Genomic DNA, 21,909 nt, shown 5'->3' with positions numbered 1-21,909 from the left:
GTTATCCACAGTGCGATAACAACGTTGTGTGAGTTACAATAAATATTCAGCAGAGTCACCCTAGAGCACTCTGCAAGTTTAACAGAACAGAAGCCTAAGCGCACAATAAATCAATTGATACCACAAAGGTGACCTGAATCTAGAATATTATGCTTCCCACGCTCTTGACGTGACTGCAGTTCTCACATACCTCTGCTACGCCTAAATCAGATATTTTCAGCGTCCCGTTGGTTGTTAGCAGGAGGTTCCCTGGTTTTATATCCTTGTGGACAATCCCTTGGCTGTGCAAGTATTCTAAGCCGTCTATAAGCTGACAAAAGTACCTGCAGAAATTGTTAAAGGAAAAAAAAAGAGTCAAGCACTTCCAGAGGCTAAGACTGTGAGCTACCATAATACCTAAAGCAAGACTAATGTTATTTGATAAAGGTAGGAAATACATGAACACTTGATGCTGAGGAACTTGAGATCGAACTGTTGTGTGTTAAAAAAAATACTTCTACAAGCAGCCAGAAGTTACCTGCTAGAGCTCCGCACCAGTGCGTTAACCAGCTCAGACTCTGTTGAAGCCCTCCTCACAAGTCGTGTATTTTCTAAGTGTGGGCACCACGATGACACAAACCTGCTAGTTATTCTGACACCTGACTTAGCTAGGCTAAATTAAGCTAGCAAAAGATGCTCTTTCAGTGGCATAGTGTCTCTGCTAGGGATGGGGAACAAAATGGTTTCCTTCCTCAGCAGATGAAGGTTTTTTTCTGTTACTGGCTGGGCGAAGGTAACAGATGGTCACAGACTATGAGCACGGCCATTATATAATGTAACAAGCATTGTGCATCGACACATTGTTCATTCACTTTTTATCTCACAATTTATCTCCAGGAATATTACCCGTCTTAACGCATCTGTATCCCACTGAGACCCTCTGTGACCTCAGACACCATTTAAGACCACAAAAATATGTAGTCACTACAAATTCGCTGGTCCGCACAGATTTTTTTTATATCTAAAATCTCCTCCCTACATCCACTTCCAGAACTTTAAGGTTCCTTTACTTGCATGCTGACGTGGGCTTCAGATTAGCCTACCTAAACAAGCTAACAGATCACGCTGGATATCGCCCATTCTTAATCCAGAGACCTTTAACCTTTTTTCCTGACACTGAACTGTTTGGCTTGCCCCATTCAGATAGGACAAACCCTCACGGAATCCTCCACCGCACCCACCTTAGCTGAACGACAGCTATAGCTAAGGCCAGGAAAGGCTGCCATGCATCTCTTGCAGCAAAACAAAAGCAACAGAAGATTCAATAGCAAGACGCTTTTTCTTCCCAGAACCAAAGGGTTCTCCCTGCCAGCATTTCATTAGCCTTTATTTTTTATCCCCATGGATGTAAAAGACGTGGTTATTAAACAAGGTTAGTTTTACTTTAAAGTGCAGCCAGCAGTCTAATTGAGAGTAGAACACGCTCTTGAGTTCAAGAGATAGCAGCGAGGAGAGGCTGACGCAGTCCAAGGAACAAAACTGCACTTACCCATGAGCCTGAAAAACTGGAAACCTCTTTTCTGGGACACTGTCCAGCATCTCCTGCATCCCACACACACAGTACTCCATCACCATATACGTGAAGGCAGAGTTAAGGAAGCTCCAAGGTTAAATACCTCCCAGGCAAAGGCCGCACGAGGACTGCGGCCGGGGAGCTGCCGTGCAGGCAGCTCTGTTACCTGGTGCACGCACGCTTGAGAAGCGGAGCCTGAGCTGTGCCCCACCTTCCTCCAGCTGGCTAACAGGAGGATGCAAGGAACCCCCAAAGCTCTTCTGAAGGACCAGCAACAGCTCAGCAATCAGACGGGAAACGGGACATGAACAGAAATTACACTGGAAACCTTACAAGCATGACAGAAGTCAGGCAATTCTCTGAAGTGGCTGAAAAAAAAGTTAAACCCCCCTGGCAGAAGAGCTGCAGGCTGCAGCGCATTCTCCCCAGCCCCTGGCTGTTCCGCACCTGGCAGAAGTGAGCTCTCGTGCCCTCCCCCAGAGGTTGTTCTTCCTTTCCTGTGGGCACTACCGAACAGCTACTGCTCGCCCCCATCCCCACAGCTACTGCTCGCCCCCCATCCCCACAGCCGTGTTCCACCAGCAGGAGAAGGATCCCTAGACAGCTGGGAAGCTTTTTTTGAAACCGTATGGACAAAGAAGTTACAATACAGTGCCAAGAGCCGGTGGCACTTCTTAGTATTTATTCCCTTCCCGCGTGTTCCGTTTTTCACCTCCCTTAAGTCTTAATGCTGGGCCAAACAATGGAAACGACACAACTGCCTGGAGCAGTAATTGCCTCTGCTTTCTTCCTCTCCCAGGGCTTTTAAAGGCAGACTGTGCTCAGAGGGGCTCAGGAACAGACCCTGAGACATCTGGTGGCTTTGTCAAGGGAGTGCACCTCTGAGATAGGGAGCAGAGCGAAACAGGGCTATCGGGCAGCCCGTTCTCCAGCGACACAAAGCACTTCTTTGGTCACTAATTATTCCTGGCAGATGCCTTCTTAACCTAAGCCTAAAATAAGTTGCTTATCTCCCAAGATACCGCCTTAACTCTTGAGGCGAGAGACGCTGAAGAGTTGGCCTGCATTTTAAGTGGGATGGGGCTAAAGGCTGGTGCCCTTTTATAGAGGATTCCATCCCAGAGCTCAAAACACCGCACAAACTCACTGATTTAGTGCTACATCCCCCATACGAGCTGCTCTTCAGAGGGATGCTAAAGTACTGTAAGACTTTGCGATGGGCACAATGCCACCTGCAAATCAGCAGACACAAGAACAGCAGGAAGAGCCCAGGTTTCATTCCTATCATCTCTTACCGTGGAAGAAAGCTACGGGCTACTCGTACCGCAGTGACGTGAGAGAGCAGCGCTCCCAAATTCAAGAAAACAACGCTAATGGTAGATTTTGTAGGCTAGCTGTCGGGAGCAAACCCAGCCCTCATTCCCATCTACAAAGAACAACCTGATTTTGGTCTCATTAACTGCCAGGCTGTTTTTCACCCCTTCTTTTGTAACCGACCCATCTCTGGCTGGTCAGCCAGATTACAGTACGAACTTCCAGGCTGGAGCAGATCTATTACTGGTGCCCCGAGACGACTGAAGCTCTCGTTTCTGCTAATCAATAGGGTTCTGCTCCCACGCACAACTGCACACACTGGTAACAGAAGCTGTCGAGGGAGGGTGCCAGCTGGGATGCTGCTTATTGAACTGGGTTTATTTTCTGCCTGGATTAGTTCTCCATTCATCACCAGCTCCGCATTCCCAGCCACAGCAGGTCAGCAGAGCAGCCCATTAAATACTAAAGGTAGTTGATATTTTTAATCCAGTCATCACAGCTTTCCTATTAACAAAGAATCATTGAAGGCTTTGACTCGACTTGTTAAAACGCTATCTGCCTAAGTACAGGACTGCGGGCTTCAGCCACGTTTATCAGCAACAGAAAACTCAGGTGAAAACAGAGCCCTCCCTTTTGTGGCATTTGAAACTGGGCCTGCAATGTTCATCCTGGAAATTAAGGTTTGTTTTTAATGAGTAGCAGGGAAGGAAGCGACAATTAAAAGTCGAGTGAGGTACAGGGGAGGGATGTTGCCTTGCACAGCTTCCTGCAAGGCACCAATCCAAGCGTTTGCACGACTACACAGCAAAACGAGCAAGGGAACTGACCTGCAGAGAACAGCCTAATGAAAGAGAAAGTTACTGTTCAGCTGGATCTGCTCCCAAACCCATTTGCCAGGCAGCTGCACAAGTGCTTGTACTGCCGCATCCGAAAACATGCCGCACAGGCACCGGCAGTGCCAATAAGAAGCTGGAGAAAGGTTAAAGCACAATCATGGACAAATTCCCTCTCCCAACCCCAACTTCTCCAGTTACTGCCAGAATAAAGAGGTACAGGGAAGAAAGAGTGCAGAAGCAGATAAAAACCGGAGAAGTCAGCCTAGAAAAACTAAGAGAAACCAAATAGTTCCTTTTCAAACACCTCTCTTAGTAAAGCAAGAAACACCCCCACTGGCTCAGAGAGGCCAAAACCCATTTCTGAATGACCGCTTTGGGCTGTCATCACCTGTTACCAACACACGAGGTCTCTCTCGGGCTCTTTTTCAGTATGCTTCTCCTTCAGCATCCCAGCTTCCTATTAATTAAATGGTATCTTTCTAGAGACAGTAATTGAATTACAGTCCCTTCAGTCTGTTAAGGCTACAAAACACAAGTGAAAGTTGTCACGCTTTTCATATCAACGATTTGGTGGCAGAGCATTTGATCTAATTAAAGCACACAATTAAGTTACCCATTTTCTGAAGTACTGTAACTGGAAGACAGTATTTAGAAAACACTGCCAAAAATAAAAGCAGCTATTTAGAAGGCACTACCACAGATCAGCTCGGTGAGCTTACGGGCTGGCCCACGTCAAAGTGGGCCACCCAGCTGCCTACCTGCATTTCACCTGCACGCCAAGGCACGGCGCACAGCGGAGGGGGCTCAGCACACCCGTGGGACCGTGCGCTGCAGTAACACGTTGCAGTCCGCGCGATGCAGCGAGGTCTCAAGCCCCAGCTTAGTTTCCAGAGCTGCAGTAGTGTCTCAGAAGGCTGCACTGTGCACAGGAGCAGTATGCTTCCTGTCTCTCACTAAAGCTCTCACAAGCTTTCCGTCTCTCCCAGCAGCACCACGAGAGACCTTCGCACAAAGAACAAAACACGGGGGGCTCTGGAGTTCATCTCATCTTGGCGAGGACGACCGGCACCAGTGTTCCAACTGCCCGTGGAGGAGGCACGCTGCTGGAGTGCGCAGCCCCTCCGCACGAAGGGAGTGAGCTGCAGGCATCCGTGTGCCAGAGAACAAGCGATTTCCCTGCCCCCCTCTTTCTTTTGAGGGAAAGAATAAGAATACCTAAACCGTTGCCAAGAACTTAAAGGAAAAAACATTACAGCAATTGATTTTCATAGCATAAATCAAAACAGAGCTATCTTTAGGGAAAGAAAGCACTGCCATGTACCACCAGCCAGGACAGGAGGCTCAACGGGACAGATCCGCAGCTTTATTTTCATCTCTGAGCTGCTGAAGGTCACACAACGAAGCGCAGGATTTCAGTGGTGGTTCCCCCCTGCTCCAGCCCCACATACGTAACCTGGGGACAATATTTTTATTTCCTAACTGAGAAGCTGGGAAACTTAAGAAAGCACACTCCAGTGGAAAGTATTCCAGACATGCGATACGTTTAATACTAGGGGAAGTAATTTTAAGCTTAAGAAACATTCAGCAGGGCCTTAAAAGCAGAACTAAAATGATTCAGCGCTGCAGCAGAAAACGACAAGAATTCAAACCTTCAGCCACTGTGTTGAAAAGGATATATTTTCTGCTTCTCTTCGTTGTATAATACATCTACCAACTGGATAACGTTTTTGTGCCGTAACCGTCGCAGGAGCTGAATTTCCCTGCAGGAAAAGGAAGGGGAAAACATTAAATTTAGAAGCCTATTTCCTTACTATGGAACACAACTAACATTTTCTAATGGATTTTTACACTTCAAACTGTATCAGTCCCAGCTGCTTCACCTCAGGTTACCTACACACGCTGTCCGACAGAAGGTCTCGTGTTCCTGAATTCGTTAGCCCAAGGTTAGCCCACGAAGATACTCACTGGCCACTGCCCAGGAATAAACCAAGAACCCTTCCAGTTAACGCTACACAGCCCCTCGGTTTTCCCCGGACAGGAATCCTGGCCCATGGCGAGCAGCAGGCGAAGCGTCCTCAGGGAGCAGCCTCCTCAGTGCCGGTGCTGGGCTCACAGCACCGAGCTCAGGACCACGTCCTGCAGGGCGCACAGCTAGGAGGTGACGGTCACACGGGTGATCTGCATTTTTGTCTCAAAAACAGCAGTCACGTTAAGAAGTGCACGCAGGCCCACCTGGGTTTATCCCACCCGTGGCAGTGACTACACCGAGCGGAGGAGCGAGGGGTGCCGGCAGGAGCCGCTGCGCTCAGCAACACCGCGCCGTGAACTTGGGAACGAAGACAGGAACAGCGTCTTCTTCCAAGCTTTAGTCCTACCTCGACCAAACCGCTCAGAGATCTGAATCGAATCCTGTTTGTGCACAGCGCGTACTGCGAGAGTGAGTGAGAAGACACCTTCCCTTCGCTACGGAACGGGCCCTTGGGTGGATCTCCCGTCAGTCATCTCGATCTTTGTCTCTCGAGACCTCGTACTCGGTCCCAAACCACCACATTTTAGTATCTTTTACATTAAACAGCCTGCAAAATCCTGCCGGATGGCGGCTGCGAAGAGGAGGAACAGGAGGATCAGGCCGGTCAGGTCGGGGTGGTTCTGTTCTGCGGGGCTGGGAGGCGCAGACGCTTTGCTGCCGCTCGGTCCCGGGCTGGCGCTGAGCTGCTCGCAGGCTCCTCTTTCTCTCTCCCCTCCTGCCACTCGGGGAGCGGCTTGGAAAAGCCTGGCCACGGCCCGGCAGCTGGGGCTCCTGGAAGCAGCACTACAACGAACTCGGAGCACAGCTTCGCAAGGGAGAGCCTCTGCCCGAGCCCACGGCACCCCAGGCTGGGAGAGCTGCGCCACGAGCCCGGCTCTGACGAGCCATGGCCAGCACAAGGGCTTGGTGATGCCTCGGTGACGCCTCCCGTCTGGTTAACAAACCAGCAGCTGCTCCTTCGAAGAGCTCGTAAAGCGCAGGAACACAAGCGGGTTTGTTTTTTAAAGAGATCTTTTAGGAGCTCCTGAGCAGTGGTATTGTCTCACTGCCAAAGGTCAGCCCAGGCACTCTTCCTTTACCGTGCGGGGCTTTAAAAATTAGGATAGCTGCACAGAAACCTGGGGCGGCTGCACAGAAACCTGGGGCGGCAAGGCAGAGCTCCAAAGGGTGTTTAGTTTAAATGGCAGACAGATTTGCAAAGTGATGCAACTGCTCTAATTATAGTAATGACCAAAAGGCCGACGTGGATTAAATTAGCATAGGAACTGCAGCCAGCATCAGCGTGGGTCTGAGAAGTTTGTGCATAACGAGGGGGACGGCCGAGGCCTCAGGCCAGCGAGAGACGGAGCGAGCGCGCACGCTTCAGTAAGATTCCTTCGCTGCGAAGAAAGAGAAAGCTCCCAACACCAGGGAGCTTAAAAACGCCGAGCCCACCAGCTCATCCCCTGTAGCGCTGCTTGGAAGCGCAAGCACCAATTCCTTCCACCTTTAAGAGAAAAACAACCGCTCCCATCTCCGCGGTGCCCGTTTCCAGAAGGACGCTGGGAGCCACGCTGGGAGCCACCCATCCCAAACGCCAGCGGAGCGCACCCACCTCCGGGGCAGAGGCCAAGCGGCCGCTCCCCGGCGGGAAGAGGGCTCCTATTTTTAGCTCCTCTCGCATTCTGAAACGCCCGAGGGACGGGGGCGGCCACACCAGCCACCTCCAGCTCCGCTTCGTTTCCAGCCTTCGCCACCGAAGGGAACGCAGGCCTTACCCTGTCAGGAGGTGCCCGGATTTCCTTCCTCCCCCCCCCAGCTGACACCAAAACGCCCCGGCCCACCCTCGTCCTGCGCTCTCCTGCGCAGCAGCGTTTCAGTCGGCAGCAGGGGATGGGGACACGACGTGCGTGCCCACGGCTCGCCGCCTTCCTCCTCAGCCCGGGCACGGCCGCCCAGCGAACCTGCTCAGATTTTGGGACCTTCGGGACCTGCTGCAGCTTCGCCTCCTTTCCTTGTGGCTTCTAAAGCGCAGGCTCCTGAAGTTTGCAGCAGAGCTTTTTTGAGAGGGGCGCTCTCCCCAGCAGAGGGGGAGGGAGAACCGCCAGGTCCCTCAGCGCGGAGCTGTCAGACCCAGGCTCACCCGGGCACATCGAGGCTCAGCGCCCCGCTCTGGCAACCAGCGGCTCTTTTTTTTGTCCCTAACAAAGCCACCTGCCTGTCCCACGTGCCACACGACTCTGGGGGCGCCGAGGAAAGGGGACGTTCTTTCCTGGACCCCTCCAGCGAGGGCAGAGTCTCGGGAAGGATCCTCACCCCGAAGGCGACACGACGCCCAGCACCTCAGAACCGCGTTGCCTTTCCCCAGGACGAAGCGTTCAGGACTGCCCCCGCACAGCCTCGCTCAGCGCCCACGGGTACCTCTCGGCTGAGCACCCGCTCCTCTGCGAGCCCGTTTCACCGAGCCCGTTCCTGCCCAACTAACGGGGCAGCGCAGCCCGAAGACGCGTCCCAGCCCCTTCCTTGGGCTCCCAAGGGTCCTCCGCAGGCCCAAGCTTTTAGGGTCTGGCTGCAGGTGGTGTGGGATCTTTCCCACGTTACCCCCAGGCCAAACCAGGCCAGAGATGAGGGCCTGCAGCACAAATCCCCGCCGGGGAAGCGCTCACCCACCCCAAACACTCCTTCACTCTTCCTCAGGCAACTGCGCCCCCCTCCAGCCCCACACGCGGGGCCCAGGAGCCGGCGGCACCGCGCAGGATCTGCGCTGCGCCGCACGCCAGCCCTGGCACGTGCCCTAAATCCGCCGGCACCGCTCCTGCTAATTGCTACAAGGGACTGGAGAATCACCCGCTTGGTCTTTACGCAACCCAACTGCCGCACGATGTAGTTATTGAGATTGATTTTGTAATCCCGCACGGCCAAAGCGAGCGTTAATTACAAATTAGCGTCCTCGAAACCCCACGAAGCAGACTAACTCATTTAAGGTCCGCTTGGGGAACGGCTTTCCCCTCCATCTCCTCCACCCAGACCCAGCCTCCCCCGGCAGGGTGCAGCTCGGCCTTCCAGCCCCCGCCCTCACCGGAGCACGAGCGAGGCGGCAGGCGCGAGGCCGAGCAGCACGCTCCACTTCCCCTCTGCGACCCAAGCTTTACGCATCCAAACGCGCCCCTTTCTGGGGATCCCGGTGGCTCTTCCTGGCCACTACCCAAAGCCCCTGGTGAGCGTTAGAGCACCGCAGCGCCTTCCCACTGCTGCTCCCACCCCTGCACCCCAGCGGACCCCCGCGGCCGTCACCACGCTTCTCTTTCCACCCCCTGGGGTCTCCGGGCGCGTGAGACGCCGCAGGCGCGGAGCCCGGCGCGCTCTGCCCTCCCCGCGCTGAGCCCGGCCCCGGGGCTCCCACGGGACGCTGAGGGAGGCAGAGAGCGCGGCGACACCTCCTCCCCCCCACCCGCACCCCCAGGGGTGCCCGACAGCCCAGACCCCGCGCCCGTTTACATCTTCGAAAGCACCACCTTGAACCCGGCGGGTGCCCCGCGCAGCCGAGCACCCCGCTCACCCCACGGCACGCGGCCCCAGGCAGCGGCGGGCAGGAGACGCGTCGGTCCCCTCGGGACCGTCCCCGTCCGCAGCACCCGGCCCCGCGCGCACCGGGTCCTCCCTTCACCGGGTCCTCCCTCCGGCAGCGCTGCCCAGGTTCGGGGCTGCGCGGCTGCTGAGCGCAGAGCCGAGTGGCAAACCGTCCGGTTACAGGCCTGCCACACAGCTGAGGCCTCAGAGGAGTCCTAACGAGCGTACGTTCAGATCTGAGTAATCGCTGAGCGTGGTAAGTACAGAACGAGACACTTGGGACACGCACAGAAAGTCCCAAACACTTAATTAAAACGGGAGCCTATTAGCGCACGGGTTTATTAAACTTGTGCTGCTACAGACAAAGCCTTCCAAGTTCTCTTTCGTCTTTTTGCAGTCCGACCAAACCCCTTTTCTGGGCTAACCGGAGGCAGCAGCCAGCCACGGTACCGCCCGGCTGACCGACCCGCCCCAGGCTCTCTGCAGTACCGAGGACACGCGAAGATCCCCGCGGCGATTTAGGGAAACGTGTCTCAGGTTTAAACCCTCAGCATCCGCACCAGAAATCCCAAACGTATTCCAGCCGGCCCCCGGGTCCCAGAGCTGTCACGGCAGCGCGCCCGGGCAGGACGAGGGCTCGAGCACCCGCAGGAGCGACACGAGAAGCGCTCCGCAGCCAGAGCTGCCACCCAGCCCCGCACAGCGCCTGGGGCCGATCACTGCCCTGCTCCCCTCTCACCATCCCGCGGGTTACCCGCTCGTGTCGTTACCCGAGGGCCGACGTCTGGGCGGCGTTTTCCAGGGAACCTCTCTGACCTGCTATCTGCAGGGGCTGCCCCTTCGCAGCAGCAGCGGCGCCGAGGCACCCGGCGAGAGCTGCGGGGCATGAGCCCACTGCAACTCCCGCACGTCTCGGCCGCACAGACGCAGCGGACAGGGAGGGCAGGAAGCTGCCCAGGCAAGAAACCAGGGCTGGAGATCAGCCCGGGGTAGGAACCAGCTCCGTCTCCGCAGTTAGCGGCGCCGCACAGCGAGGTATTTAGGGACAAACACCAGGCAGCGGCTCCCAGGAGACAGGCACCGAGCCGAGAACCCCCCCGAAGCGCTCAGCCCCTCTGCCGGGGCACTAACGCGTGCGCAGCTCTGCAGGAAGACGTTAGCCCCGGAGGGCAGACTAACGACTTACTCAGGGGTCCTACGGCAGAGAAAACAACTCGTTAGGGACTCAAAGGGTCTCTCCCAACCATTTAATTCGCCCCGAGCGCAGCTGCCTGCGTCCTGCCGTGGACGGGACTGCTCACACACCCCGACGGGCACGGCGAGAGCAGGAGCCTGGCGCTGGGGGCAGAGAAGAGATTTCTGATCTCCAGGGGCAGCAGCTGAAGTCGGGGTGGTTACGAAGATCAGCCAGCCACAACCACCTCGCACGCGTACCGAGCGGCACATCCGCGTGCAGAGAAGGGCGCGGGGAGGACCAGAGGCGCGTGGCACCAACAGAGGAATCAGTTACTCATCAGTAACTCGCAACAAGAAGCAGAAGCTGACGGCGCGACCCCTTCGCTGCCTCCCTGCGCCCCGCGGGAGCAGTCTGTGGGTGGGAGCCACTCGCAGGCAGCTGCGAGGAGTGAAGTTTCCACGCGGCGCGGCCAAGCAGCGCGACGTTAAGCAGCGCTAACGCACAGCTTCCCAGCACCGCCGCAGCGACAGCCTCCCCGTGGGCACGCGGGTTTTAAAGGCGCTGGTTTGCTCCCCGTCCACGCCGACCGGCCGAACCCTCGATGACGAACCTCACCGCGGCGGCTGCGCCCGGGGAGGAGACGGCTCCCACCTCCCCGTGCAGCCGCACCAGGGGGTTTCGGTTAGGTCAGAGCTGCGCGGTCCTGCCTGTGACCAAAATACGACATTTTGTCCTAAGAAAGTTCACGGCTGAACACAGAGATAAAGCAAGCGGGTAGGCGGACAACGAGAAAAGGGGAGGGTGACAAAAATAGGAAGTCGAGCTGAAGTAAGCCCTCGTTCGGGGGCAACGTTTAAGATCTGCCGCCGTGTTGTGAAGCAAGGGCGGCTGAGCCAGAAAAACATCCCCAGCAAAACAGCGCCCGGCTCGTCTGCTTTACTACCCAGCCTTAACGAAGCCGAACGAGACGTTCCCAGGCTCTGGGCATGAATAAAGCCTCTGCAGGGTGCACCTCGGGACTCGGGACCATTACCACGGCTCCGATAACAGGAAGCTCTCCTCTTGCTCGGCAAGCCCTTTCCCACCAGGGGGGAGAGGAGTTTAGAGCTGCAGTAAGGAGGCACCAACCTCCCCTTCCGCGGCCGAGCTGACACCAGAGGAGGGGGGCAGGGTGGGACGGGCACGGTGCCTCCACCAGAGGAAGGAGAACCGTTTCGTTACACGTTAACCAGCAGTTTACTCTTATCCTGAACCCGAGCCAGCCGAGGGAGGTCCCGGCACTAGGGCCTGCGACTGCCCTGTCACCACGCCTGTCACTGAAGGTTAGAGGCGAACCCCGAGAGCCAGCCGCCCCCGGGCCCGGTACAGGATGTGAAATATCTCGCAGCTGGGCTCGGAAACTCAACCCAGCCCGAGAAACAGAAACAGGACGCCGCTAGGTCAGGGCTCCGCGCTCAGCACGCCGCAGCTGAGGCCGTAACACCAGAGTCTTCTGAACACCCCGAGATCTCCCTCCCACCACGAGATAACCCCTGCGAGCAGTGTGTTTTGGCTGCAGAAGGCTCCCCTTCGCAGCAGATAAACAGCTATCTCGCACGGCCGCAGCGAACGGCTCGCTGTGGGAAACGCAGCCGGCTGCGAGGCCCCGGTGCGCGGGGCACGGCGCCGAAAGGGAAAGTTTTGTGTAACGAGTCCTGCAGAGGAGCCAACGCCAGGCTTCTCCCCAGCCTGTTTTAATTAGTTACTTGTGCCCTGACTAATCGGGATGTAACTGGCACTTGGAAAGCCTTCCAAGCACAGATCTTGAGTCACTGAGGAGAGGTTGACAACCCTTGTCCCCATTTTACAGCTGCAGAACTCAACTGAGAAGAGCCTCGAGTTGCTTCCTAAACCCATTAGTCAGGAGTGGAACCAGGAAGAAAATCCACGGCCTCCTGTGCCCACCGGGTGGCGAACACATGGGATCACGTCCCGGGCACTTGTCACAGGGGTGGCAGCGCCGACGGCCACCCCCAGGAGCCCAAACAGCGCTTGCCAGGAGCCCAAACAGCGCTTGGTGCTGGTGCAGGCTGCGTCTGTGCACCCCCAGCTACGCCACCCCTCACCTCTCCCAGCTAAAAGCAGCACCGTTCAGCACTCTGACATGAAATCCTGAAGAGGAACCCTCTCTCAGCAACACCACCACAAAAAAAGACGTGTTACGTGCTGCCTGTTCACAGCGGAGCTGCCCCCTTGCCCTTGAGGCCGAGCTCCCCGTCCCTGCTCTCAGCGCTGGACACTTTAGGAGCGCCCTCAGCCCCGCAGCTGCTCAGCAGTGGAGGTTCCTGAACCCCCACGACTTCGGGAGCATTCCCACAACACAGAGCTATGGGGTTCCTTAAAACAAGAGAACTTCAGCTGGAAAATAACGGCCAAGGTCAACCCCCCAGCCCCCAGGAACGTTTACTCACTTTTTCACATTTGCCTCCCCGTTGGGGATCCTGCGTAGCTTCTTCTTCTTCAGGATTTTCACAGCTCTCCTGCAGAGGGTTTCAGAGTCCAGCATCTCCTTGACTTTGCCGTAAGAGCCTTCCCCAAGCAAGTCTCCCATCAGGTACTTGCCGATGAGCTTGGCCCTCTTCCGCCGCGGCTGATAGATGACCTCCGTGGAGTCGATGCGATGGATGAAGGTGTCCATCCCCACAGACATCAGCTCGCTCTCGGCAAACATACCCAGCTGCTGCGGCTCCTGCATATCCATCCTGGATTAAGTTCCTTCACCTGCCTTCCTTAAGCGCTCAGGGTTTTAATCCTGTTTGTGAGTTTCCAACACTCCCTTTTACTCCTTCTTGAAAAAGAAAAGGATCCAGAAGATTGTACAAACATGAATTAAAAAACAAAACAAAAAGAACTACGAGCTGCTTCCAGCTCAGGTGGATGCTAAAAGATCCAGGCCTGCTCCAGTAACGCAAAGTCTCTTAAAAAGAATTTATCTCAGACCAGACGCACGCAGGTTGGGACGCGCTTTGCTCCCGACCTGGCCCCGCCACAAGGGTTCTTTCAAGTCAACCTGGCCTTTAGCTCGGCCCGGTTTGTTGGGCGAAGCGCTAGGTCATCCTCCGGGACTTCAGGCCACCGCACGAAACCAGACAAGTGCCGAGTCCCTTTCGTGGCTTTCCATCACCAGCAGAGCGCAGTCACCAGCTCCGAGGCGGAGGTCAGGGGGAGCGTTTCTGCCCCGCCGGCCTCACCTTCCACGCACGAGCACGGGCGTTGGGGGGTTTCAGCCGTTGGGAAGCTGGAACCACGTTTCCTTGAAGGAGCTTTCAGGAACAATCCTAACGTCCCCGCTTCTCACGCCTACCAAAGTTTGAGGCCTTCGGTGCCTACCGAGACCTCCCAGGGGCATCCTTCAAGCACCGGGATTCCGCCCGGCACATGATGCGACCCCCCCCGGGCTCCGGCTGGGCTCACGCGACGCGGAACCGGCCGGGGCCTCCCCGACCACCGCGAGACGGGCGCCGTCAGCGGGACGCGGCTCCCCCCGCCCGCAGCCCCGCGCGCCCCATTCCCCGCCCGGCAACGGGGAGATCGCGGCAGGGCAGGGCCGCCGCCGCCGCCCGGGCTCCTTCCCGCGGGGCAGGGGGCACGGGGCCGCTAGGAGAGGGGCGGGGAGGGGCGGGCCCGGTGCCCCCCCCCCCCGGTACGGGAGCGGCGGGGCCCTCTCGGGAAGGGCCCGGGCCGCGCCCCGCCGGCCGCCCCCTCAGCTCCTGGGTCGGGGGAGGGGGGGGGGGGGGGGGGCTGGGGGCCGCCGGCCTCGTCCCCCCCTCCCCGCTGCCGGGCCTCAGGAACCGGGCCCGGCCCCGCCGCGCTCCCCGCTCCCGCCCGGCCTCAGGGGGATCCCCGCCGGCCGCCGCCGCCTCCGCTCCGCCCCCGGGGCCTGCTCCGGGCCCGCTCCCGCCGCCCCCTCAGCGCCGCCGCCGCCGCGCGCCCGCCGCCGCCATTTTGTTTACCTCCCGCCCCCGCCCGGCCCCGCCGCGCTCCCGCCGCTGCCCCCCCCTCCCTCCCCAGCCGGGCCTCGCGCCTCCCCAGAGACCGACGTGCGCTCCCATTGGCCGCCGCGCCGGCCCCGCCCCCGCACGCTCGCCCGCCGGTTGGCCGCGGCCGGGCGGCGAGGGGGAGGAGCCGGGAGAGCGGCTTTCGCTTCCGGTTGGCTCGCGGAGTTTGCAGCCCGCCCTCCCGCTCGGGCGGGCGGCGGGGCGCTCTGATTGGCCGGGCGGGCTGCCCGTCAGCCGCCGGCGGGGCGAAGGGCGAAGGGCGAAGGGGAAGCGGTTGCCATGGAGACGGGCGCGGAAGGGAGCGGCGCCGGGCCTGGGCCTAGGCCGGGGAGCGGGGCCCGGCCCTGCCCCGCCCCGCCCGGCCCCTCCCGGCCCTCCCGGTGCTCCGGGCCCGGTGCTCGAGGCCCGCAGAGCCCCCCGAGCCTCCCGTGTCCCCGTTACACCCCGCTTTGCCCGCGTCTCCTTCCCCTGCCAGCGCCTCCTGAGGCGTCCGGCACGCGTCGGTCGGTCCCGACACGTTTTCACGCCCCGGGACAATAACAAATAAATAACGAATAAAGCCGAACGCCGCCTTTAGCTTTAACCCCCCCAGACGGGGTCCAGGGAAAGCTCCGGGCGGCCTCTGAAAGGCAGCCGGGCTGGGCTGGGGGCAGCGCCTGTGTGCTCTGTGCTGCGCGGCGCTGTCAGCGCGCGCTGAGGTCTGCTGCTGCTGCTGCTGCTGCTGCTGCTGCTGATCGGAGGCACGGGGGGAGAAGGATTTGGATGGAGCCAGGCGCGGTTTGCTGAGGTCACGCCCACGATCCCGAAGGCCGCAGTGATCTCCGCCGCCTGGCTCCGAACACTGCGGCGTTCCTCGGCCGCGCGCTCAGCTGCTGGGCAAACACCAGCCTTGGGGTGCCTCACGCAGCTAAGCCCACAGCTTTTCCTGGGACATTGCTCCATCGCCTGCAGGAGATGGATTTATCGGGGAGCTTACTGAAGTCACCCGTGTTTTTGACTGCAGACGCTCACTTGTGCACCGCCCCGACCTTTTGGCCACTTTCTCATCTCACGAGCATTTATTTGTCTTTCTCCTTGCTGCGTTTTAACAGCAGCACCCAGAGAGCACCGGTGGAAGATAATTCCTGCCCTGGTGGCTGATCTGCGCGGGCCGGACGGACCGGCAGCTGCGCAGGACGGACTGACGGACGGGCACGGCTCCCCCGGCAGCGTAACGAGGCTACAGCGTGCCCTGAGGCAGCCCCACCGCCGCTGCCTGCCGGTCCAGCCCAGCCCGGCCTTGCCCCGGGCCTGTCTTTGGGGTGGTTTCCCCTAATACGCAACGCAAATCCTCCTGGCACCGGCAGCCCCCTCGCAGTTCGGCTGTTCCCAGGCCTGTCTGCGGCGGCAGAAGCTGCCCTCTCCCGGCCGAACGCGCACCCAGCAGCGGCCGCCTGCCCTTGGCTGGCCCCAGGAGCAGGGCGCTGGACGTGGCGTCAGCTCCCTCCAGCCGCCGGCGTTTGCTTCTGGTCAGCGTGGTACAAAAAAAAGCACAGAAAGCACTGGAGAAAACATCTCCGGTTCGACGCGCACGGTGGCTCCCCCGGGACGGCGGCACTGTGCCAGCACCACAGCCAGGGACCCTGCGGGGCCCTGCAGGACGGGACTTTGTCGACGCTCCTGACCGAAACGCTTCTCCTGCAGGGCTTCTCCAGCGAGAGCTGGCTTTGCTCCACTGCCTCCCCTCATACGGGCATTGGGAAGGCTCCCGCCGCTCGCTGGGCTTCACCAAACACCTCGCAGCGTGCTGCAGCCTCCGTCCGGCAGCCGGGAGCTCGGCCAAGGGGCTCGCGGGAGCCTCACCCGCTGCTGTCCCCCGCGGGCAGGCAGGGGGCCCAGCTGCCTCTCAGTAACGGCTTGTGAGCACTTGGAAGGATTTTCTGCAGGAGGCCGGGCATCCAGCAAAGTGCAAATGTTCTAGCACTGCAGACGTGCAGATTACAAAGGCATCACTGAAGGGAGATCATTTTGGATGGACCCTGTAAGTTGCAGAGAGCGGCGTATTTAAACACCTCAGGCATAAATCTGCAGCCTTGTGGCTGCCCTCCCAGCTCCATGGCACGAGGGCACGGTGCTGGCAGCCCGGCTCGGGGTCCTGCTGGGGAGCAGTGCTGCGGTCCAGAAACAGCCCCGTACTCCACAGCCCGGGGTCCCCGAAGGCTCTGCAGATCCCCAGGGCCAGGGGCATCTCCCCGGCTCCATCCCCACAGCACCCTGCGGAGCTGGGGAGCCTTTCCAGAGCACAGGGCCTGGAGCTGGCAGCAGGGCAGAGAAGGGGGCGCAGCCGCCCCCCAGGGCTCCGGCAGCACCATCTTTTTCCTCCTGCTCCCTTGCAGGCTTCTCTCATGATAGCGCCTGGCCGCGTGTGATTTACTTCGATCTTGGCACCGAGTCCAAAGTGCTGGAAAGCGATCACCCAAATTCTGGTAAGTGCTGTGCTTCCCCCTCCCGAGAGGGCCGGGTTCCCAGCAGCAGGAGGGCAGGATCGATTGGAAATTGTCCACAGCAAAGAAACGCGGGCAGGAGGCAGCTCCCATGGCTTCGGCTGCAGCTCCCGGCCGGGTTGCATCAGCTGCACTCTGCTCCCTGCCGCTCCCGGTGCCGCAGAAAGAGGCTCCCCAGAGGTGGAAACTCAGCGAAGGAGCTGCCCAAACCTGAGGGGCTTTGCAGGATGCTGCCCCCCCAGCGTGGCTCCTGCCAGGTACGGAGCAGCCGGGTCCCGTCCAGGCTCCCTGCTCGGCTCCAGCCTGCGCTGATGGCCTGGCACAGGGCAGTGGCTCTGTCCCCCCACCCTGAGATGCCCCTTCCCGAAGCTGCGGCCGGCAGGGAGCCAGCTGGACCCAGGGCTCCTTGCCCCGGCGGAAAGTCAGGGGATTTCCAGGCTGTGGGAAAAAAACAGGAACCGAGCGTATGCAACACAGCCGGGCTCACCCCGGCACCGCCACGGCAGCGGCCCCGTGGCACGCACGGCAGCCGAGGCTGCAGGCTCAGGGCCCCAATGCTCTCATTTTTGAGCCCATTATCCCAGGCCCCCGTGCCCCCAGAAGCCTGGCTGCCTGGGAAGGGATTCTTCTGGGGAAGGCAGAGCGTTTCCCGGGGGAATCGCTCTCCTGTGAGGGGCAGAGCACCAGCGCGCGGCCCAGTCACATCCCCAGCACTGCACACAGACATCCCAGCACCACGGGGTGATGCCCCACATGTGGGGACGGGGAAGGCAGAGCCCTGCACACACCAGGAACACACCCAGCACCTCCCCGCTGCCCCCCAGCTCCAGGGCCCGCAGCTGAAGGCCCCCAAGCCATGGCTGGTGGCTGCCTGCAGCAGGTGCTGCGCTTGCTCCTGGAGGGGATTTAGGGGTGCAGAGGGGACCGCAGGGTCAGCGGGTTTGTGCCTGGAACAGGAACTGGGGTGGGAAGTGGGGAGGAGGCGAGTGCTGGAGCTGTGGCACCAGCAGCAGGGCCGGCAGCGGTTACAGGAGGCTGACTAACCGCCGGCTGGATCCGTCCTGGTTCTCCCACTGCGTTGATTCATTGGTATCGCACTACATAAATAGCTCTAGGGGATTTTAAGCCCTAAAAATGCGCAGCTAAGGAGGCTCCAGCGATTGTTCTCATGTAGGAGAGCTCCCATCCATACGGGGGACGAGGACTCTGCAGGCAGGGCAGTGCTGCTCTTTGTGGATGTGTCGCTGGTGCCTTCAGCGAGCCCGCTGGGGTGTGCAGTGAGAGCCAGAGCAGCAGCAGGAGTTCTTAAAAGAGTGATTTAAAGGAGCCAGAGCCTCTGGCATTAACCTCTGGAAAAAGAATACTTCAGAAGGCATGATGTAATTGCTGATTAATTAACGCACGCAGATGAATGAAGTGTTCTGAGAGCAGCGCTCACCGACAGCCCCAAAAGCCCAAACATGACAAATTCTGTGTTTGGGCCTGAGCAGGAGAAGGGGAAACTTCCCTCGTGCCAGGGCTGAGGCCCTGCAGGGGCTGGGGCTGGCAGAGCTGGCGGCAGGGTCCTGCTGCGAGGTGCCCGCTCGCGGCAGCGGGCTGTGGGACGGGCGAAGCCGGATTTTGGGTTTTCGCTGCTGCTGGCTCTGAAGCTCCCCAGGACAAAGCGTTCGGCTCCCCAAGGAGCAGACGAGGCCAGCTGAGGGTGCTGGTGCCTGAGGCTCCCTGGCCGTGCCGGTGCAGGCTGCCTTCCTCGAGCGCCGAGCGCCGTACACGAAACCCCAAGCCTTTTGTTCTCACCGTCTGCTTTGAAGACAGCTTCTTTGATGGTACAGGGCTGCTTCCCGGCTGAGCAGGCTCACGCTGCTGGGGCTCCATGCAAACCCCAGCAGGGTCAGGGTTTTACAGGGTGACCCCGATACTTCCCTGACTCCCTGAACCCCTTCAGCAGGTCCTGGAGGGGCTGCCCTGGGGGCCGCAGAGCTTGGATCCCAAAAGGCCTTGGCATTTGACTCCCAGGCACCCACAAACCTGGGCTACCAGAGCTGTGCCCTGCTCTACAGGTGGGTCCCGGCGCTGCGCAGGCACCGTCCCCGTGTGCCCAGCGCTCCGCTGCCAGCAAAGCATCGCGGCACAGCTGGGCGGTGAGTTCGTCCCGTCCCGTCCCATCCCGGTGCCAGGGACCCGCGGCCAAGGTCTGCGCCTCTCCCCCCGCCGTGCCGCTGGCTCTGCGCCTCCCTCCTGGGGGTCAGCCCGGAGGTCTCCCCGTTAGGACGCCGCTGTGCAGACACACTTCGTGGGAACGCTCCTGGATGTGGCTCTGGGGATCGGTCTCGTTACCCCAGGGCTTACAAGGGGCAAAGACCCAACACAGGCACGCTTAAAAAGTTATAAACGCGGGCGGGAGGGGGAGGAAGGCGAGCAGCGCGGGGGGGTTCCAGGGCTTTTATTTCCCACTCAGCCGCTTCCCCGGTGATCCTGAGCGGGAGCCCCCCCTCAGCTCCCCCGGCGACCGCAGCACCGGGACCCCCCGGTCCCCCCCCAGACCCTCCCGACCCCACTGGGGCCACCCCGAGACCCCTCAAGGGCCCCCCCGGGACCCCCCCGGCCCCATTGGGACCCACCCTGGGACCCCCCCGGCCCCATTGGGACCCCCCCGGGACCCCCCGGCCCCCCTGGGATCCCGCCAGGACCCCGCCGAGACCCCTCAAGGACCCCCCCAGGACACCCCCGGTCCCCCTTGGATCCCTCCGGGCCCCCTCAAGGCCCCTCCCCGGAGCCCCCCGGGGCCCCCTCAAGCCCCCCCCGTCCCCCCCCGTCCGCCGCCCCCGCCCCTTCCGCCCCGCGGGCCGCGTCCCCCCAAGATGGCGGCCGCGCGGAACCCGGAAGCGCGGCGAGGCGGCGGCGGCCGGGCGGGAGCCTGAGCGCCCGGGGCACGGTGAGGGCCGGGGGGCTCGGGGCCGGGGGGGTTTCCGGGCCGGGGGGGGGTCGGTGTCGGGGCCGGGGCCGGGGCCGTCCCCGTCCCCGCCGTGCTCTGCCGCTGGCGCCTGGCCGCGGCTCGGGGCTGAGCACCGGGCTGAGCGCCGCGGCCGCCAGGTCTACCCGTGCAGCGCCCCGGCCCGCGGAGCCCGGGAGGGCCCCGGCGGGGCTCCGCGCCCCAGCCGCCTCCCGAGGGGCTTCGGTGCTGCCCCGCTCGGCTCCGTGCGCGGTGGGTGTCTGGGGGTGCTGATTCTCCTCCCGAAGCAGAGCCGGGGGCTCGTGGCCGCCCGGGGCCCGATTCGGAAGGTGCTGAGCCCGAGCAGCCCTGGGGGGCGAGGGGCTGGGAGCCCGCCTTGTGCTGGGAGGGGAGCGCAGAAACCCACCACGGCGATCACCGAGTGTCTGCCTGTCGTGGTTCCTCACGGCCCAACTAGCCCAACTAAATGCCTCTGGGGCGCGGAGCTTACGCTCACAGGCACCCAGCTCTGGTGCTGTCAGTGGTCACCCCCGTCTGGGTTCTTAACGCCACTAAATCACGGCTCAGGCTTTAAGAGAGAGCTCCGGTCTCAAAAGTAACCGTAAATACCAGCCTAGGAGGGCTTAATCTCTCTGTGACTTCAAGCTAACACGCTCCATTTCCAAGTGAAATAGGACGGCCTTTTGAAGGGCGAGTTCTGCGAGTTCGTTGTGGGACCCAGAGGCCTGTGGGGGTTTTTCTGGTTTCTGCGCCCTCACGGCTGTGAGCCTGGCGGCAGGAGGACGCCGGCTGCGTGTGCTGCGCTGCTGGCTGCTGTGGGTTACCCACGGCATCGGGACACCGAGCGTGGATCAGCGTGGTACCGCTCAGCGGAACGGCAGCCGGTCGTGGGAATGTCTTTAAGTGGAAAATCACATACCGATGCTTTTGCTTTCAGTTCAGGGAACGTTGTGCATCCCCTAAAGCAGACTTTGCAGAGTTACTAGGTAGGATGCCAGCTGCAGCCCTCAAAGCCTCAAAGAGTTCTGTTCTCATCTCCGCCACTTGCTCTTTTTTGATGGTTATCAATTCCCTTGATGTTTGTACTCATTTTCCTAAAATACGACCCTACCTTTAGCAGCTCAGCTGAGCGAAGTCTCATTGAAAGGCTAGCGTGAGCGCTGTGTGAGGGAAGACTGCTTGAATCATCCAAAGTACTTTTTAAATCATTGCCAAAGGAGCAGCCTAAAACACCTGAAACCTCGGCGCTTAGCGGCACAGCGCGAAGCCGGTGCTCACAGCGACTTTGGGCGCTCCCCCGTTTCTGCCCGCCCGCCTGCCTGGTGTCAGGTGCTGGAGTTACCAGAACTGCGACTGGCATCGGGGGCTCCTTGTCTAATCTGAGAGGCGTTTTTACCTGGGATTGTTTCAAGTAATAGCTAGGATGGCTGGCTTGCTAAAGAAGGGTGCCTTTCCCCACCTGTTTCCTTCGATGGTGTTTTGCCCGTTCTTGGAATCAATCTTGCTTATGCGGGGCTTTCGGAGTGGCTGAAAGCGAAAACGTTTTTTGTAGAGGAAAATGCAATGGTAAACCCACAGAACATGTCGGGAGATGGCACAGTCAGTGAATTTTACAGCTTTTTCTCCTTTAACGTTAGGTCTCAAGTTTGATTCCTTACTTCTAAGTGTTCTGAAAGATTTCTCCGGGTCCTGCAGACAGCTTTGTCTTAGGTATGAACTCACACCTTTGTTTGAAACCTCGCAGTTCTCAGTGATTTGCTAAATGCCATTTCCTCCCATACCTTTGTCAAGGTCTTACATCCTCATTCCTGAGCAGGAACAGACTTCTGAAAAAAGCTCACTTCTCCCTTCCTTTAACGGGTGGCTCGCTGCTGTGAGCTCCCGAGCCCTGCCCATGGAGCGTCTCCCGCTGCTCCCCGCCGCCCCGAGCAGGAGCAGCGGGGCCGAGCGTCGCGTTTCGTCATGGGACAGGCATGGGA

At 59.7% G+C, this 21,909-nt stretch overlaps 2 protein-coding genes across 4 annotated transcripts in view; one reads left to right on the top strand and one right to left on the bottom strand.

Moving 5' to 3' along the window:
• The window catches only part of STK11 (serine/threonine kinase 11), a 38,557-nt gene extending 24,432 nt beyond the window's left edge, over nucleotides 1–14,125 (bottom strand). Inside the window, exons 1-4 of one of the 3 annotated variants that reach the window (XM_040537678.1) lie at nucleotides 12,908–14,125; nucleotides 5,379–5,462; nucleotides 1,529–1,618; nucleotides 191–323 (exon numbers count right to left, since the gene is read on the bottom strand). In XM_040537678.1, the coding sequence (XP_040393612.1) occupies nucleotides 191–323; nucleotides 1,529–1,618; nucleotides 5,379–5,462; nucleotides 12,908–13,197 (597 nt within the window). In that variant the 5' untranslated portion in view covers nucleotides 13,198–14,125. Of the gene's footprint in view, nucleotides 1–190; nucleotides 324–1,528; nucleotides 1,619–5,378; nucleotides 5,463–10,466; nucleotides 10,986–12,907 lie in introns of those variants that run through there. The other 2 variants (XM_040537676.1, XM_040537677.1) reach the window with 2 other exon arrangements.
• Nucleotides 14,126–19,824: 5,699 nt separating this feature from the next.
• Nucleotides 19,825–21,909, top strand: part of SBNO2 (strawberry notch homolog 2) — a 60,390-nt gene continuing 58,305 nt past the window's right edge. Inside the window, exon 1 of the mRNA XM_040537657.1 lies at nucleotides 19,825–19,912. The gene's annotated coding sequence lies outside the window, so the exon portion shown is untranslated. The remainder of the gene's footprint in view (nucleotides 19,913–21,909) is intronic.

Source organism: Cygnus olor, chromosome 26 (genome assembly GCF_009769625.2).
Source record: "Cygnus olor isolate bCygOlo1 chromosome 26, bCygOlo1.pri.v2, whole genome shotgun sequence".
Taxonomy (NCBI): domain Eukaryota; kingdom Metazoa; phylum Chordata; class Aves; order Anseriformes; family Anatidae; genus Cygnus; species Cygnus olor.
This window is presented reverse-complemented; position numbering and strand designations above follow the sequence as displayed.